Source organism: Elgaria multicarinata, chromosome 13 (assembly GCF_023053635.1).
Source record: "Elgaria multicarinata webbii isolate HBS135686 ecotype San Diego chromosome 13, rElgMul1.1.pri, whole genome shotgun sequence".
Classification (NCBI taxonomy): domain Eukaryota; kingdom Metazoa; phylum Chordata; class Lepidosauria; order Squamata; family Anguidae; genus Elgaria; species Elgaria multicarinata.
In genome coordinates this window covers 30,849,932-30,866,315 of record NC_086183.1, presented here as the reverse complement: position 1 = coordinate 30,866,315, position 16,384 = coordinate 30,849,932, and the positions used below count along the sequence as shown (strand labels likewise).

The 16,384-nt window shown below is 48.5% G+C and overlaps 1 protein-coding gene across 1 annotated transcript in view; it reads left to right on the top strand.

Annotated features, from left to right (window-relative positions):
- Positions 1 to 5,733: 5,733 nt before the first annotated feature.
- Positions 5,734 to 16,384, top strand: part of RASGRP4 (RAS guanyl releasing protein 4) — a 32,595-nt gene continuing 21,944 nt past the window's right edge. The window contains exons 1-4 of the mRNA XM_063140527.1: positions 5,734 to 5,841; positions 13,035 to 13,237; positions 13,911 to 14,016; positions 15,831 to 15,893. Coding sequence (XP_062996597.1) covers positions 5,819 to 5,841; positions 13,035 to 13,237; positions 13,911 to 14,016; positions 15,831 to 15,893 — 395 coding nt within the window. The 5' untranslated portion in view covers positions 5,734 to 5,818. The remainder of the gene's footprint in view (positions 5,842 to 13,034; positions 13,238 to 13,910; positions 14,017 to 15,830; positions 15,894 to 16,384) is intronic.

The following is a 16,384-nucleotide window of genomic DNA, read 5'->3' as shown; positions in this document are numbered from 1 at the left end:
AAATCCAGCTCTCAGGCCGGACACATGGGAAGCAGTGAGGAGGGGGAAGCGTGCCTCTGAGTTCACACAGAGTTTCATTTCCTCACCACTTGAACACCTAGAACCGTTCAGACCTGAAATTACCTGGGCAGGATCTACACCACTACTTTAAAACGGTTTATAACAGTAGTGACAACTGTTGGGGCCCAGGACACACTCCATATACAGTTTTCAAACCGTTTTTGAAGTGTCACATCCTGCTTGGTGTAGATCCGGCCCTGGAAAAGTTTCCAAGCTGGAGAGAGCACGCCTTACACCGGTTCTGTACCCTCGAACCTTTCATTTCCCCCCAAAATGTGCAACTTTGGAGTCTGGCTAAATGGGATAGGATTCTAACTCCTCCTAAGGAAGGGCGAATGCAGCATTACCCACAAGCAGAGCTCCTGCTCCATCCTGCAGCTGTTTGCCAGCCAGTTGTAAAAATGTACGCCATGTTTCTCTGTTGCTGGCTATACTCACACCTGTCGAATTTTTCACTCCCTGCCCTCTCCCAACAGGTCCCGTTCAGGCCTGGCTCAAATCAAGGTTTTGAGCGGCCCTCTCTTTGAGGCAGACTAAGTGTTGCGGTCCACAATGAACAGGGTGGTGGTGGTGGTGGTGGGATAGTTTCTTCAACTTTTCTCCGAGAGATGAGGGGATGAGTGGTTTTAAGCAGGGCGGTCACCCGCACCCCTCCCGTTCAGCCGTAGTTGAGCGTTTCAGTTGACTTAGAAGCTCAACCACAGAAGAAGTGTGAATCTGGGGCAGAAACCCTCTTGGGGTACAAATGGAAAACATCCTGTTTGGAACTCACAAAGTGAGGCACATTACCACAATAAAGGGTGTGTTCGGGTTTTGCAAGCATTTAATTCTGAAGGCCCAATTTTGCCTAGAAGTCAGGAAACCCTTCTCCTCACCCCACCCCCAGTCAGAGACATCTGCTGTTTCGCTTTTCATCTTCGATGAGTGGAAATCCCTCTGCATATGCTCAGAGAGAGTGTTTTTCCAGCTCTGGAACCCAAAGGCACTCTGCCCATGCTCAGAGGCACCCACCTTTATTAGTACTTTGTATGTGCCACAGCTGAGCCCCAGCATTTAAAAAGGGGAACTGGGCTCCATGGCTTGTTCTAGGGTTTCAGGGTAATTTATAAACCAGCTAGCCAGCCACCCTGGCTGGGTTCGGACATCACAACAACCTGTGCCCAGTGAAGGTAATTATGCCAACCCACACAGACAGGGATGGAAAAGAAGCCAACATGGCTTGTTTTCCCTCTGTGATTGTGCCAACCCACCCTGTTCACATAACACGCTAATCCCCACTCAGTGGTTGAACTGTGGATTAGCGTGTTGTCTGAAGCCAGGACATTTTCCGCAGGGTGTGGTTAATTATGCAGTGTGGCTTTTAACCACCCTGAACAACTAAACCTTCAGAGAGACAGTCCAGCTTTTCAGAATGGAGGGAGAATGCACAAATGTTGGGAAATAATAAAATCATTGGTTGTCGGGGCAAAGGGGGTGGAGCCATTTGGGGAAATTTGGGAGGGCTGAACTGGAACACCAAGAGGGCCAGGTTTGGCCTGGAGTTCTGCACCCCTGTGGTATACAGAGGCATACAGTACCTCTGCTACTGAAGGTAGCCTATGGTCATGAGGACTAGTAGCCACCAATGAATTTGTCCCATCCCTATGCCAGCGCTGCATCTTATAGTAGCAACTTCCATAGTTTTATTCTGCGCAGTGTGAAGAAATTCCTACTTTTTTTCTGCCTTGAATCTCCCGCCATTCCTCTTCATGGAATGATCCCAGGTTCTAATAATAATAATAATAATAATAATAATAATAATAATAATAATAATAATTTATTTATTAATTACCTGCCTCTCCCTTTGGATTGCAGGGTGAGAGAAGGAGGAAAAACACCTCCTGTCCACTTTCTCTACACTATGGGCATAGCTAGACCAGCCGATATCCCAGGGATCGCCCCGGGATCATCCCTGTGTGTCCACATGACGCACAGGGGATCCCAGGACCAGGGAGGAATGATCCCTCCCTTGACCCAGGATCTCGCCCTACCCTTTAAAGTGTGCTTTTTCCACGGTCTCGGATCCCGAGACCATGGAACATGTGGGCGCATGTCGCTGTTTGTCATGGCTCCTCGCGAGTAACCATGAGGAGCTGGGAGATCGGGGATGGGGTGAGTAAAAAAATACTCACATTTGCCGTTCGAGCGCTTCTGCGCTCCTTCCTCTTTAAAAAACAAAATGGTGGGCGTGACGTCCTCTTCCTCCTAGAACATCATGTGCTGCGTGTAGAGGGAGAGGGAGATCTCATGATAACCCTATCACAAGATCATACACCCTCCGTTGCGCTAGACCGGATAGGTCTAACCATGGCCTATGTCTAGTTTTTACGCACCTCTGTCACGTGGCATTGCTCCACAGCCACCCTGCACTGCTTGGGGTGCTGGGCCAGGAAATTGTTTTAAAATTATTGGGGGGGTTGCAGCAAGGACAAATATTAGCAGCGGTCCTTCTTCCACGCCTCTAGAGCCCAAGAATGCCTGGTTCTAACACCAGCCTTGTACTAGGCACAAGATACAAGGCATTCCCACCCTGTTCAAGGATTTTACGCCAGGGTGCAGAACCTCTTTTAGCCCACGGGCCGCATTCCATTTTGGAGAGGCTCTCGGGGGCCGCATTCCGGTAGTGGGTGGGGCCAAAGGACCAAACCACCCAAAATATCAGTTTTAGCCTAAAACAGGGGAAATGCACAGAAGCTGGGAACCCACCCAAAGACAGTTGGGAGGGCAGGGCGGGGGCCGCATAGCCTTCTTGGGAAACCCGGAGGGCCGCTTCCGCACCCCTGTTTTACACCAAGATACTGCAAAGAAGCCGAAGTCAGGAGAATACTGAGTCGGGAGGCCTTTTAATAATGTGCTGCCTTTTCATAATGTATTAGTTTTATATCTTTTTAACCAATTATATGTATTTTATGGTGTTTTGTATCTGTGTTGTGCCCCGCCTCAATCCAGAGGGAGAAGTGGGTAAGAAATAAATACATTTATTATTATTATTATTAATTATTATTATTAACAGCCAGCTCACACACATACCCCAACCTTTAATTGGGCATCCCCAGAAGGCAGAAGTTGGGCAAAATCGGAACACTGATCAGCCGTGGACGGAGACTAGACAATACAGAGAGTTGGATTATCTGTTTTCACGAGCCACGATTAGCGCTTTGGAGAAGGGCTTCTCCCGCTCTACTCACCTGGATGGGGCTGGTCTTCCCAGGTCGGACTGGAACCCCCACACTGGCTAGGTAGCGGGTGATCACCTTGGCGAGCTCTCCTTCCTCCGGGCTAGGCGGCATGGTTCTGGGGGAGTGTGCTAAATTTCGCATGAAGGATCGGCGTAGCCAACTTCAACAATCCTTCCCCCTACAATAACCCCCACCCCAAAAATACTTTGGAGTAGGTTTAGGGAGCCAAGTGTACAAAGTTAAGCAATTTGGGGTGGATGGGTGGGAGAGAGGCAGAACCCACTGCACTAAGGTAGCTCAAGTTTGCAACACCCACCTCCAAAACCTGACTCAGTAAAAGGGTTGAATACTATTGTGTAGATAATTCTCCATGGTTTTCCAGCGAAAGGCGATTACGAAAACCGTTCCCCAGTATTTTTTCCCCAGGTGATTTCACCATGCAAACAGCATCTCAGCAGCCCAACGAAACAAGGAGCTAATTTATAGAGCAAAAGTTGAATCTCCACCGCCCCCCACCCCACCCCCCCGGGGCTAATTTAAAATCTTAATCTATGGATTTCCTTCACTTGTACGAGATTTGATCTGCGCCTCCCTTGAAATAATCTCTCTTGTACCAAACAGAAACCTTCTCTTCTGCGCAACAGAAGAGTTCCTTTACCTAAAATAACCCTCTCTGGAGAAAGAAAGCAGAGGGGGGGAAAACCCTTAGGAGTGAGAGAATAGAAGGGGCCCATTTATAAATTCCCTCTGGGAGGCCACGACAGTATTTAAAGGCACACACACCTCTCCTAAAGCCACAGATGAACCCTTAAGAAGAAAAACCTTAATGAATGTGATCCCTAGTGGTTAGAGGGTTATGGTGAAGAGTCTCAGGTGCAGAAACCAGAAGGTCTGTTTTCCTAGCTAGGATTAGGGGGAATGAATGGGGGAATCCTGTCTCCAGATGGCAGCCAGAAGCCTTTGCAACACATGCTATTTCCTCCCCTTTCCCACGAGTCAGACATCTGGCTTTTTGGTGCATGATTCTTACCTACAAAGGTGATACTTGTAGGGTTGCCAACTGACCAGAAAATAAGAACAGCCTTGTCTGTTCTTGTGACTCCCGCAACAGCTTGACCAATAGCTGAAGTATTTTATGGCGCGCTGGGAAAGATTGTCACTTTTTCTTGTGTGCCTGCGGGTCAAGGTGCTATTAAAAACACAGGGGCCAGATGAAAAGTTGGCAATCCTCAGCACTAAATCACGAATAATACATGCCGGTTCCTGGATTTATGGCCGTAGTGATGTTTCGTCTGGCGAATGGATTGGAAAGGAGAGAGAGAGAGACCACTGTTGGTACTTCTGGTCTACCTATACGCCCCATCTCCTGGGTTTGGTTTCCAAGGGGGTTGGAAAAGGTCTCAGGATTAGGGGTTCTTGATTCTTTTACTGCTGACGCTGTTTTATTTTTAAACTGCTTACTTGCTTTGTTTTGTAAATATCTTATCCCCCTCCCCCAAAAAAACCAGTTTAATAAATTTTCTGTAAGCTATCTTGTGTGTTATAACGAAAAGGCAAGATAAAAATCCTTTCATAAATAAATAAAATTAAAGGAAGTCCGTGAATTCAGACTCCTGTTCTACCCCTTGGCTTTGAGATGGGTTTAATGGTTAGAGCAGCCTTCCTCAACCTGGGGCGCTCCAGATGTGTTGGACTGCATCTCCCAGAATGCCCCAGCCAGCTGGCTGGGGCATTCTGGGAGTTGTAGTCCAACACATCTGGAGCGCCCCAGGTTGAGGAAGGCTGGGTTAGAGGGTCTAGCGATGGAAGAGATTGAACTTTTAGGATCAATAACCAGATCTGGTGTGAGTTAGAACAGGGAGAAAGAGACTTGAGTTCCATTCCTAGTAATTTGAGTGATTAATCCAGGGTGAATAGTGAGCGACGTTTTGTATTCCCTAAACCTTGTGTTGTTTTTAGTATTTTATTTCTAGGTATGGCCTGTATTTTACAAGTTTTTTGGGTGTGGGTGTGTGTTTTCTGGTTTTATCTGTTGTATGGTCTGCAGATGTTCAACAGGTGGCAATTCCCCATTATGGAGGTGCAGGAATCAAGAAATGTCACCTGTTGAATGTCTGCCTGCTGTGCAGCTGTCCAGGGCATAGGAATCACACTCATAAAAAAGAAAAGAAAAAAAGAACAGGGGAAAAAAACACAGGCCAGTAGCAATGCAATCATCTCCACACTTCAATGCAGCCTGTTCTATCTCTTGCTTACATGCAGGCACAGGCACGCACACACACACACACACACGCACCACATCACATGTGTAACCCAGTTCCTTAACCACACATCAGCATAAAATCAACCAGTTCATTTTGACTCAGCTGCCTCACAGAGAGGCAGTTCTCTGCCTTCCAATTCGCCTTTGCATGAATTCAGGTTGTGCTAATAGAAGCAGCAGCAGTAGCAGTCACTGGCAGAAAAAACCCCAAAAAAACCCAGGGCCAATTCAGGCCAAAACGGTGACTTGGAAGGACTGTGGTGATCTGGAAAAAACTATGATCCGACGAGAGAGCAAGAGGTAAGCGGAACCTCTTGAACCTTCCCTTTCTCTTACGCACTGGGATTTTCCTAGCACTGCTAAATTTCATGTCATGTCATTCTGAGCTCAGGGGATTTCATTTTATTTTATTTTTGCTTTGGTTCCCCCCCCCACCACCACCCATTTTCATTCTAATTTTGAAAAGCACGGCTCAGCCTCCACACGCCCTGGCTGTCAAATGAAACACTGTCTTTCCCAATATGTTGTCAGAGTGCCAACTTTTTTTTCCGGGCAGGGCTGTCATGCATTGGGACAGCTCTGTAGCAAGTTGTAAGCGCGTCCGGGGATACTTTCCATGCCTGCGAAAAAGTGATCGCTGTTGACTTTCTGTCTGTTGTGCGACTGCGAACTGTGCAGGAGCTCTGCAAGGGGAAAGGGAATGTCCTCATGCCCATTTGCTGCAACTCCTAGTTCCTACTGCCTTTCTACAGCTGAAAGCCTCTATGGATGGATGGCCTTGCATAGGTGGGGTTCATCTGTCCGGCGAGGTGACGTTTGCCCTGTCTTGGATGGGGTTGCACTCTCCCAAAGGATCGGGTCCGTAGTTTGGGGGTGATCTTGGATCCAGAACTGTCACTTGAGGCACAGGTGAACTCAGTGGCAAAGAGCACCTTTTATCAGCTTAGGTTGATATACCAACTGCACCCTTATCTGGATGGAGATAGCCTAGCTACAGTGATCCATGCTCTGATAACCTCTCATTTGGATTACTGCCTTTGAAAACGGTCCGTAAACTTCAACTGGTACAAAACAGGGCAGCACGGTTACTAACAGGGACTGGCTGACGAGACCACATCACGCCAGTCCTTTTCCAGCTTCATTGGCTGCCAGTCCAGGTCTGAGCCCAATTCAAAGTGCTGGTATTAACATTCAAAGCCCTAAACGGCTTGGGGCCAGGCTATCTGAAGGAACGCCTCCTCCCATATGTACCTGCCCGGACCCTAAGGTCATCCTCAGGGGTCCTTCCCTCTGTGCCCCTGCCAAAGGAAGTGAGGCAGGTGGCTACCAGGAGGAGGGCCTTCTCTGCTGTGGCACCCCGGCTGTGGAATGAGCTCCTTAAGGAGATTCGCTTGGCACCTACATTATATGCCTTTCGACGCCAGGTGAAGACCTTTTTATTCTCCCAGCATTTTAACAGTCTATAAATAAATTTTAACTTGGTGTTTTAAATTTGTAATTTTGCATTGCTGCTGTTTTGATCTGGTTGAGCTTTTATATTGTATTTTATAGTATGGTTTTATACTGTTGTTTTATACTATGAATGGTTTTAATTTTTGTGAACCGCCCAGAGAGCTCCGGCTATTGGGCAGTATAGAAATGCAACAAATAATAAATAAATAAATACCCCCTCCCCCTGTACATCATCATCATCATCATCATCATCATCATCATCATCATCATCATCACAACAACATTCCACTCTTGAGCTGGAAGACACACAGGTGTCAAATTTTAAAATCCAAAGATAGATATTTGCTTCCAGAGGAAGCATGTTTTGAAGTTCCTCCACTGTTTTTCAGGTGCGACCTACAAATAGAATTGTGTGTAGGACTGATTTTACTACCACAAAATAGGGATTGTGCTTAGTAAACATGAAGCTCAATGTGTTGTGAGCGCTGCAGGTCCCTTGGGAGATTAGATTTTCTTAAATTCCCCCCCCCCCAAGTTATGCAGGGTAAATTAATCCCATGCATAGCAAGCCAGAGAATTCCGCGGAGAAAATGTGAATTTGCTTTGTGAGGTGGGGGACAGGTGTGTGAATATTTAGGCTGTGATTTTTGGTGGGAGGATACAAATACATAAGAGTGCCCCCTGTTTACATCTGTGCATTTTTGGCAGGAGGGGCAGTGTGTCTGCTTACGACCTGAATATTCTTTAGTGGTGTCAATGGTACTGTGAGTGTGATCTGGAACAGGGTACTCAAGGATCTTACAAGGCGTAGGGCTGGGGTGGGTGATTTGTGGCCCTCCAAAAGTTTTGGCCTGCAACTCCTATCATCTGTTACCATGCTGGCTAGGGGCTGATGGCCTCTGTATGACCACAAGTTGCCTGTCGCTGTTGCAGAAGATGATGAGACCCAGTCCTCTGTGACTTTTAAAGGGATTACAGGCACACCTCTCTGATTATGTATCACAGCAGTTCTGGAAGGTAAAAATCTTGCACAGCTCCTGCCTTGATGCCTTTGCCCCAATAATAATTTTAAAAAGCACATGCATTTTAATATTTGCTCTTATTCATGATATATTCCTAAACCGATACCAAAAACTTCTTAAACTTGTGCTTTGAGGCTGAAAGGTGGATTTATATTATTTATTTTTCCATTCCTGATCTTTAAGCAACTTTCGCTTAGCAGGCTGTCTTGCGAAAGCGCCGAGGTCTTGCAAAGGTCCACTTTTGCAGCTCAGGTTTAGCAATGTTAAAACTTTCCAAGGGGAAAGCTGAGATTATGTAACAGAGTTCTGCCGTGATCCGGCGACCCCAAGGTTGTATGCATAGCTTGATCTTCACGAGATGCAGAGGGGAGGTGTCTTGCTGTGATCCGGGAAGCTTAGCTCAGCGATTGGAAAAAGACCCGTCACCTGATCCAGGGACAATGGATCAGAACGCTTAGCCAAGTTTGGAGATGAAATGTCATAGCGGGAAGACTGGCCTCTCCCTGCTTAGGGATCTCGCACTCAAAGTAAAAATGCTGATAAGCCTTGAAGGATGGGGGTGGTGGCGCAGGGCGGAGGCACAGTCTGGGCCTGCAAGGAAGTTGGGCAAGGAGGAGGAAGTCTTCTGGTCTCGCTCAGGACTTCCAGGCGTAGCCACTGCATGGTTGGTTTGTTTTCAAATGCAAGGAAGTGAATTGAGAGGGAAGTCTACTCTTAGGTGGGGGAAATGAGGAAGCCCAAGTGTTTGTGCATTATGAATCTTTTTTGGGGTGGGGTGGGCATGCGTTCAAAGTTAGGGTTTCCAAAAATGTCTGGTGGGGGGCATTTCAGATTTCTGGGAACCGATCAATAGGATCACTTTGACAGGGCCATAGGTGGTAGAGCGCAAGCGTTGGAGGCTGAATCCAGATTTGATGAAGCAGCATGAGGCCTGAGAGATATGTCCAAAGTGTCCCTGTAAAGTTGTCATTTTCTGCCACTTGTCCCTGTAAAATCAGACTTTATTTTGCCTGGCGGGGCTTAAGGGAGGCTTTGGGCATTCACATCGGCATGGCTTCTCAGGTTTCGTCAGGCATTTTAGCCATGAGGGCTAGAAACTTGCTCGTTTTGAGCCCTGCGTTTCTCAGGATGTTGGATGCCGAGATTTTGTGGCTCTTCGGGGCCTGCACAGAACACACCCTTGCTGTTTGGCTAACACACCTATGCATCTCAATAGAATGACCATTCCCTGAGATCCCCAGAAATGGAGCCCAAGACGTACCCTCAGCCAGGCTTTATTGGCAGTGGAGGCTGGTGGCTCCAGTGTCAGTGGGGTGGTGAATCTTCTCTGGGCTTCAGTCAGAACCTGTCAGAACTCTAAAGGAGCTCTCCAAGGAGCTGTGAGAACCTTGGAGATCTCCATCAGAGTTTTGACTGGTTTTGACTGAAATCTGGAACGGATTCTCCACCCCACTGACTTCAGAGCCACCAGCCTCCCCTGCTTTACACACCTCTCACCACCCCTTTATTATTATTATTTATTTATTTATTTATATAGCACCATCAATGTACATGGTGCTGTACAGAGTAAAACAGTAAATCGCAAGACCCTGCCGCATAGGCTTACAATCTAATAAAATCATAGTAAAGCAATAAGGAGGGGAAGAGAATGCAAATAGGCACTGGGTAGGGTACAGCTTAAAGTTTGCTCTGTGCCACTTTCTCACTCACTAAGGGTTTTTCCAGGGCTCCTAGTGCTACCAATCAGCTGTTCTGACTTTTCCTTCTTAAAAGTAACAGACGAGATGGAAGAAGTGGTGGGAAAACACGGGACGGGTTTGAGTTCATAGAATCATAGAATAGTAGAGCTGGAAGGGACCTCTAAGGCCATCAAGTCCAACCCCCTGGTCAATGCAGGAATCCACCTTAAATAGGGTGACCATATGAAAAGGAGGACAGGGCTCCTGTATCTTTAACAGTTGTATTGAAAAGGGAATTTCAGCAGGTGTCGTTTGTATATATGGGGAACCTGGTGAAATTTCCTCTTCATCACAACAGTTAAAGCTGCAGGTGCCCTGCCCCCTTTTAAATCTGGTCACTCTAGTATAGCTCCTGCAGCTTTAACTGTTGTGATGAAGAGGGAATTTCACCAGGTTCTCCATATATACAGATGACACCTGCTGAAATTCCCTTTTCTGTGCAACTGTTAAAGGTACAGAAGCCCTGTCCTCCTTTCCATATGGTCACCCTGCCTTAAAGCATCCCCGATGGATGGCTGTCCAGCTTCCTCTTGAAGGCCTCTAGTGAGGGAGAGCCCACCACCTCCCCAGGTCTTTGGTTCCATTGTTGAAGATGATGACATCAGGACACCCTGTAAAAGCCCATAGATGGGGCTGAGAGATAACACCAGAAAAACCTAATCTGGAAGCCTAACCCTTCAACTCCAAGGCGCTTCATTTTCTTCTGCCTCGCTGTGCTACAACCTGGGCCAGATCTACACCTTTTGTGTCAAACCATTACGAATGTGGAATTAAAAAGCAGTAAATTTACACTTTGAAAGCGGTGTACGGAATGTGCCCCAACAGTTGTCAGGGCACTTCAATACCGCTATAAAGAAGTAGTGTAGATCTAGCCCTGGACTTTTTTACACACAGATGACATCATGCTTAGCAGTGAGGAGGGAGCGGAGGAGGGGTGCCCTTACTCCATTCTGAATGCAGGAGCCACTCAAAACACTCCAGGGTGGTCTCGAAGAGCGACATCACACAGGGGGAAGTCGCGTTTGCTTACCGTCGCTTCTCCGCCCGTGCGATTGTCCCTCATTACTTCCTCTTTTGAAAGAGGACGTAAACAACGGGCGCGTGGCCCCTTCAGTGGGCTGTTTTGATCTCGCTGCCTCTCCTGCACACAGCAGGAGAGAGCTGTAACTTCTGTCTTTAAAATTAAGTCATACTTACTGGGGGTTTTTTTTGTTGGGCGAAGAAGGCTAGAAGGGGCGGGAGGCAGACGATATTGTGAGAGGGACCCACGAAAATCCGTGAGTGCCCAGGAACGAGCGTGCATGCTATGAAATGCTCGTCTGATGGAGCTCTAAAACAAGCAGGCGTCTTCTAACCATTCGTTCCCACTGAGAGACGTCTATTAAAGAGCAATTTGCCTGACAAAGGATGTAGCCAGGCTAGTTATGGCTAGCAATCCTTGCCTTCTCACAGGGAAAGTATACAACAGTTAGGCAAGATATGAACTAGAGACTTAATTGTTTGGAGCACTAGCTCTTAAAATTAAAACTCGTCGCCCTCTCTAACAGCGAATCTGGGTGGCGTCTGGCAACCAGACCGCAGCCTAAACAAGGCCACTGATTAAAAACAAGGAGTTACCTGCATGCTTGGGAGAACCCCAAGATTTGTGGAAGTGGAATAAGTCTTTAAAAATGCAAATATAAATGAGAAAAGCAACCAAGAAGGCAAAACTCCTAAAAGAACAGCCCTACGCAAGGTCTCAGGAGCCACAGAATGTAACTCTGAATTGGAGAAGAAAAATGGAAAACGGGGCAGGGAACGGAAGAACTTAGACCGAGCCATAGCTTGCTGGAACCTTTAAGAAGAGCATTCCGGAGAGGAGGTGAGAATTCACTGCAACAATTTGTTGCGGTGCCCCCTTGCCAAATGTTGCTTTTGAGGGAACTTGAGGGAGATGTTCCTCCCCATGAAATGTGAATAGAGCTGGCTGGGGGATTATGGGGGGGTTGTAGCTGGCTGGGGGATTATGGGGGTTGTAGTCCAACACATCTGGGAGGCCCCAGGTTGGGGAAGGCCGCTATAGATCAGTCACTTGGGTATGTTGAGGAACAAGAGGGACTCAGGTTCATTGCTGCTCCCTCCCTCCTCCCATATATGCCAGCTATGGGGTGGACAGGAAGCTTGGAAGCAGAGCCTTTCATTCACCCGGCATGGGTGCCAAATTTACAGGCGTAGATTCTGCCACACCTGGGGGGAAAGCTGCCATCCGGCCGAGTTCTAAACCGGCCTGACTAGATTTTGACACTCGGCAAAATGTGTTGCTGTCGATTTTTTTAAGCTCAGTCTGTCAAATGTGAAATGGTGGGACAGTTGGCATTTGCACACGTTTTAAAACTGTGGTTCTGGGGGTGGGGGTGGTAATTTCTGACACTTGAAGAACTTACACCTGAAGATATTCGCGTTTACACGCCCGCTATCCTGCGCCCCAGCCCACCGGTTTCTCCAGAGTCCCTGTTCGGAGCACGCTTTTGTTTGGCAGGGAGCTGCCATCTAGCCTACTCAGGGCTGGCTCTACCATGAGGCAGACCGAGGCGACTGCCTCAGGCAGCTGATTCTGAGAGGCGGCAGTGGCAGCCTCCTGGCTGTTCCTCCTGAAGTCCCCAGCTGTTCCTTTCTGTTAGGGGACAGATTGGTGTACGCCGTACAACCTATCCTTCCCCCCTTAAACTAGCTATCCTGCTGCCTCAGGTGTGACGGAGGACTTGTAAACCGCCCAGAGAACTTTGGCTGTGGGGCGGTATATAAATTTAATAAATAAATAAATTACCCATCACCAATGTTGAAGTAATTTTCAACTTCCGGTCCAGCTGGCTTCTGTAGGTGGAATGAGAAAGGGACACGGTACCGCACCAATAATTATGGGATTGTGGGGGTCATTGTCGAACACTAATGGACGCCTCCACCTTGGAGAAGGCTGGTGTGGGGTTTGGAACTCAGGACTCTATTGTCCAAAACTCCCTATCCACTACCTTCCAGCTTCTCTCCCTCTCTGGCGACATAGTTTTTCCATCTGTATCTCTGCTGTAGATATAAATTACCTGTTCTAGGGGCATTTTAACAGCCTGACCGTTTTATTGGCTGAGGCGGGCCTCTGGCATTTAGACCCTCCCAACTTACAGTAAAAGCACCATTTGTCTTTCTGGCTCTGTCCTCCCCGTTTTTCTGGGAAGCCAACGACGCCCACAGTCGACACGCCCTGAGCTTGCCACGTTGGCCAATTTAAGAGCGCCTTCTTTTGCAGGAAATCTCGGGTGGAATCCGCCAACATGGTGGATGCCGGCACCATCCCGGGCGCAGGCAAGATCCACCGGCGGAAGAGCCGGCGCCGCATGACCTGCCCTAATCCCCGGGAAATCAACCAGGCTTTGGCCTCCATCTCGCTGGGAGAATTGAACCGGTCCTGCACCCTGGATGAGTTGATCGAGAAATGCCTTCGCTCCTTTGGTAATTTGGCAGCAACCTGGGGGTGGGGGGAGGCTAAGGCATGGGGGCCCTTCCCACGGATCAGGTCTTCTACAAGGCTGTTGTGATGCTCTTTGTCAATCAGCCTGCAAAGCGTTCCAGGTTCCAGTTGGGAGAAAGAGTTTTGGTCCTACCTTCCTTTTTAAGCATAGGTAGAGAGGCTGTGGTGTGGCCCTTTAGAAGTTGAGGGACTCCACTCCCATCAGCCCCAGCCAGCATGGCCAATGATTGGGGGTTATGGGAGTTATAGTCCAACAACATCTGGAGAGGGCCACAGGTTCTCCACCCCTGCCTTAAAGCCTGGTTGAACATAGAGAGAGAATCACGGGCAGCCATTTCTCTGCCTGTTCGGCTTCTTTCAGTTTTTGTCCCTTCCATGCGAACATTTCTTCAGTCAAATCAATCATGTTCCTGAAGGTTAAGAAAACAAGCAGACTTCAGTGCACTTCTATGTTGTCAATTAACTGCAATGCACTTTCAGCAATGAACAGCTGTGTGATGTCTCCGTGACCCCAAGCTTAATGAATCCACACCAGCCCTTGGCCCATCTCAGATCTACTGCTGTTGTGATCTTCTTCATTTCCACTCCGCCGTCCAGTTCCACTTCCCTTCTGCCCACAAATAACCCAGCGGAACCCTTTTCTTCCTCCTCTAGATTTGGAGGGGAACCTGTGCACCAGCGACTTCATGGTAAATATGACGCTAACAGTCCACAGTTGGGTGGTACCGTCCGCAGAGCTGGCTCGCAACCTCCTGACTTTATATCCTTTTGAGGGTAACTCTGGGCTTCTTTGAATATAGGAAGCGCCCCCTTCGCCCTGCTTTGCCATTGTGCTCGGATGAAAAGGAGCCACTGCTGAGATGAGGGAGTTGGTGCCAGGGTAGATACTTTGAATCAGCCTTCCCCAGTGTGGGTCCCTCCAGATGTGCTGGAGCACAACTCATCAGAACATAGAATCATAGAATAGTAGCATTGGAAGGGGCCTCTAAGGCCATTAAGTCCAACCCCCTGCTTAATGCAGGAATCCTCCTTAAAGCATCCCTGACAGACAGCTGTCCAGCTGCCTCTTGAAGGCCTCTAGGGTGGGAGAGCCCATGACCTCCCTAGGCAATTGGTTCCATTGTTGTACTGCTCTAACAGTCGGGAAGATTTTCCTGATGTTCAGCCGGAATCTGGCTTCCTTTAACTTGAGCCAATTAGTCTGTGTCCTGCATTCTGGAATGATCTCCTCTGTGTGACAACCTTTCAAGACGAGCCCTGTTGGATCAGACCAAGGGTCTGTCTAGTCCAGCATTCTGTTCACACAATGGGCAACCAGCTGCCCATGGGAAACCCGTAAGCAGGCCATGAGCACAGTAGCACCCTCCTGTCCATGTTCCCCAGCAACTGGCATGCAGAGAAACACTGCCTCGGATACTGGAGATGATTATATTGCCATCAGGACTAGTAGCCATTGATAGCCTTCTCCTCCAGGAATGTGTCTGACCCTGTTTTAAAGTCATCCAAAATGGCTACACTACATCTTGTGGAAGTGAATTCCATAGTTTGACGATGCGCTGTGCAAAGAAGTCCTTTTTATCTGTCCTGAGTCTCCCACTAATCACCTTCATGGGATGACCCCATTGAGTTCTAGAATTATGAGAGGGGAAGGAAAAAAGTCTCCCTATCTACACCATACATTATTTTGTACGCAAGGCTATGCTGGCTGGGGGTAATGGGAGTTGTAGTTGAACACAACTGGAGGGCACCAGATTGGAAAAAGCTTCCGCACCTTGGATAGGTCCTTTGGGGTTCCAACTGAAACCCGGGAGCGGATTCACCGCCCTGCTGACATCAGAGCCACCAGCCTCCACTGCCTTATAGAATTACTCCCAAAACTGAACTGGGCTTTGGTTAGGAACTCTGAAAGGAAGGAGAGGGAAACATTCCAGCAGGGTTGGGCCAGGACCAGTGAAGTCACAGAACCAGGGCACACAAGGATACATCAGCTGTGCGTTTTTATTAGCAGAGATGCTGACATCATCGGCTGCCAACGCCATTCCTAGTTCCCTCTGAGCTTAGCTGCAGTCCTCACAGTAGCTGAAAGGGCAAGGGAGCGGTGGCGAATGGGTTTTGCCAGGAACAATATATTGTTTTGGGGTGGTTTGGTCCTGAATGGGCAATTCAGACCCATTCGCTTTACAACGCGTTTGTTGATCTGGATCAACGCATCTGCTGATGGGGGTGCTACGGGGGCTGTGATGATGATGTCCTGCGTTTCAATGGGCCTGTTCAGACAATACGCTAAGCCACGGTTACGCCGCTTAAACTTTTGCAGTAAGGGGTTAGCCAGGGTGTTCAAACCGTGGTTATGTAGCCACCATGGTTAGGAATAGTTCACACGACGCACTAACCCATGGTTCACACGAGGCGCTAAAGCCATAATGTTTAGCTCACAATGCTTAACCATCATGGTTTAGCGTGTTGTCTGAACAGGGCCAATATTTACCACTGCACCACTGGTCAGGACCTGAGAGCTCCTGGGTCCTTTGCCCAGCAACCTGAGAGTGATGAAGCCTTAACTCCACTCGCTACGTATCAAGAAGCATCCAGACAGAACCAGCAGGAACGCCAGCTGAGAATCTGCCATTTTATCCGGTACGAGTTCCCTCCCCCTCGCTCCCCTGACCCCTCATCCCATCCTGCCTGCAGGGATGGTGCTACCATAGAGGCCACTCAGGCGGCTGCCTAGAGCACCAAGCTAAGAGGGGCGCCGGGCACAGCGTAGCACTCACGTGCGTTGGCTGTGAGCCAGACTGGCCCGAGGATTTAGCTGGGCCTGGGTGGGCGAGATGGCGCCCCGTGCCCGCCCAGCCGAAGCGAAGCCAGGGACCCTGGGGTGGGGGTGGGGCGGCTCCACGTTCGGACTTCCGGAATGCTCCCGGAAGAGAGAGAGAGAGAGAGAGAGAGAGAGAGAGAGAGAGAGAGAATGTATGGGTGAATGGGGTGCATGGGGTCTTTGAGTTAATGCATGTGTTCATGTGTGTGTTTGTTTAGAGTGAGTGACGCTGCATGTGTGTGTGTGTGTGCGCGCGCGTTTGAGTTGGGGGGGGATGATTTGGAGGTGATATTCCTATTAAATAATGCAT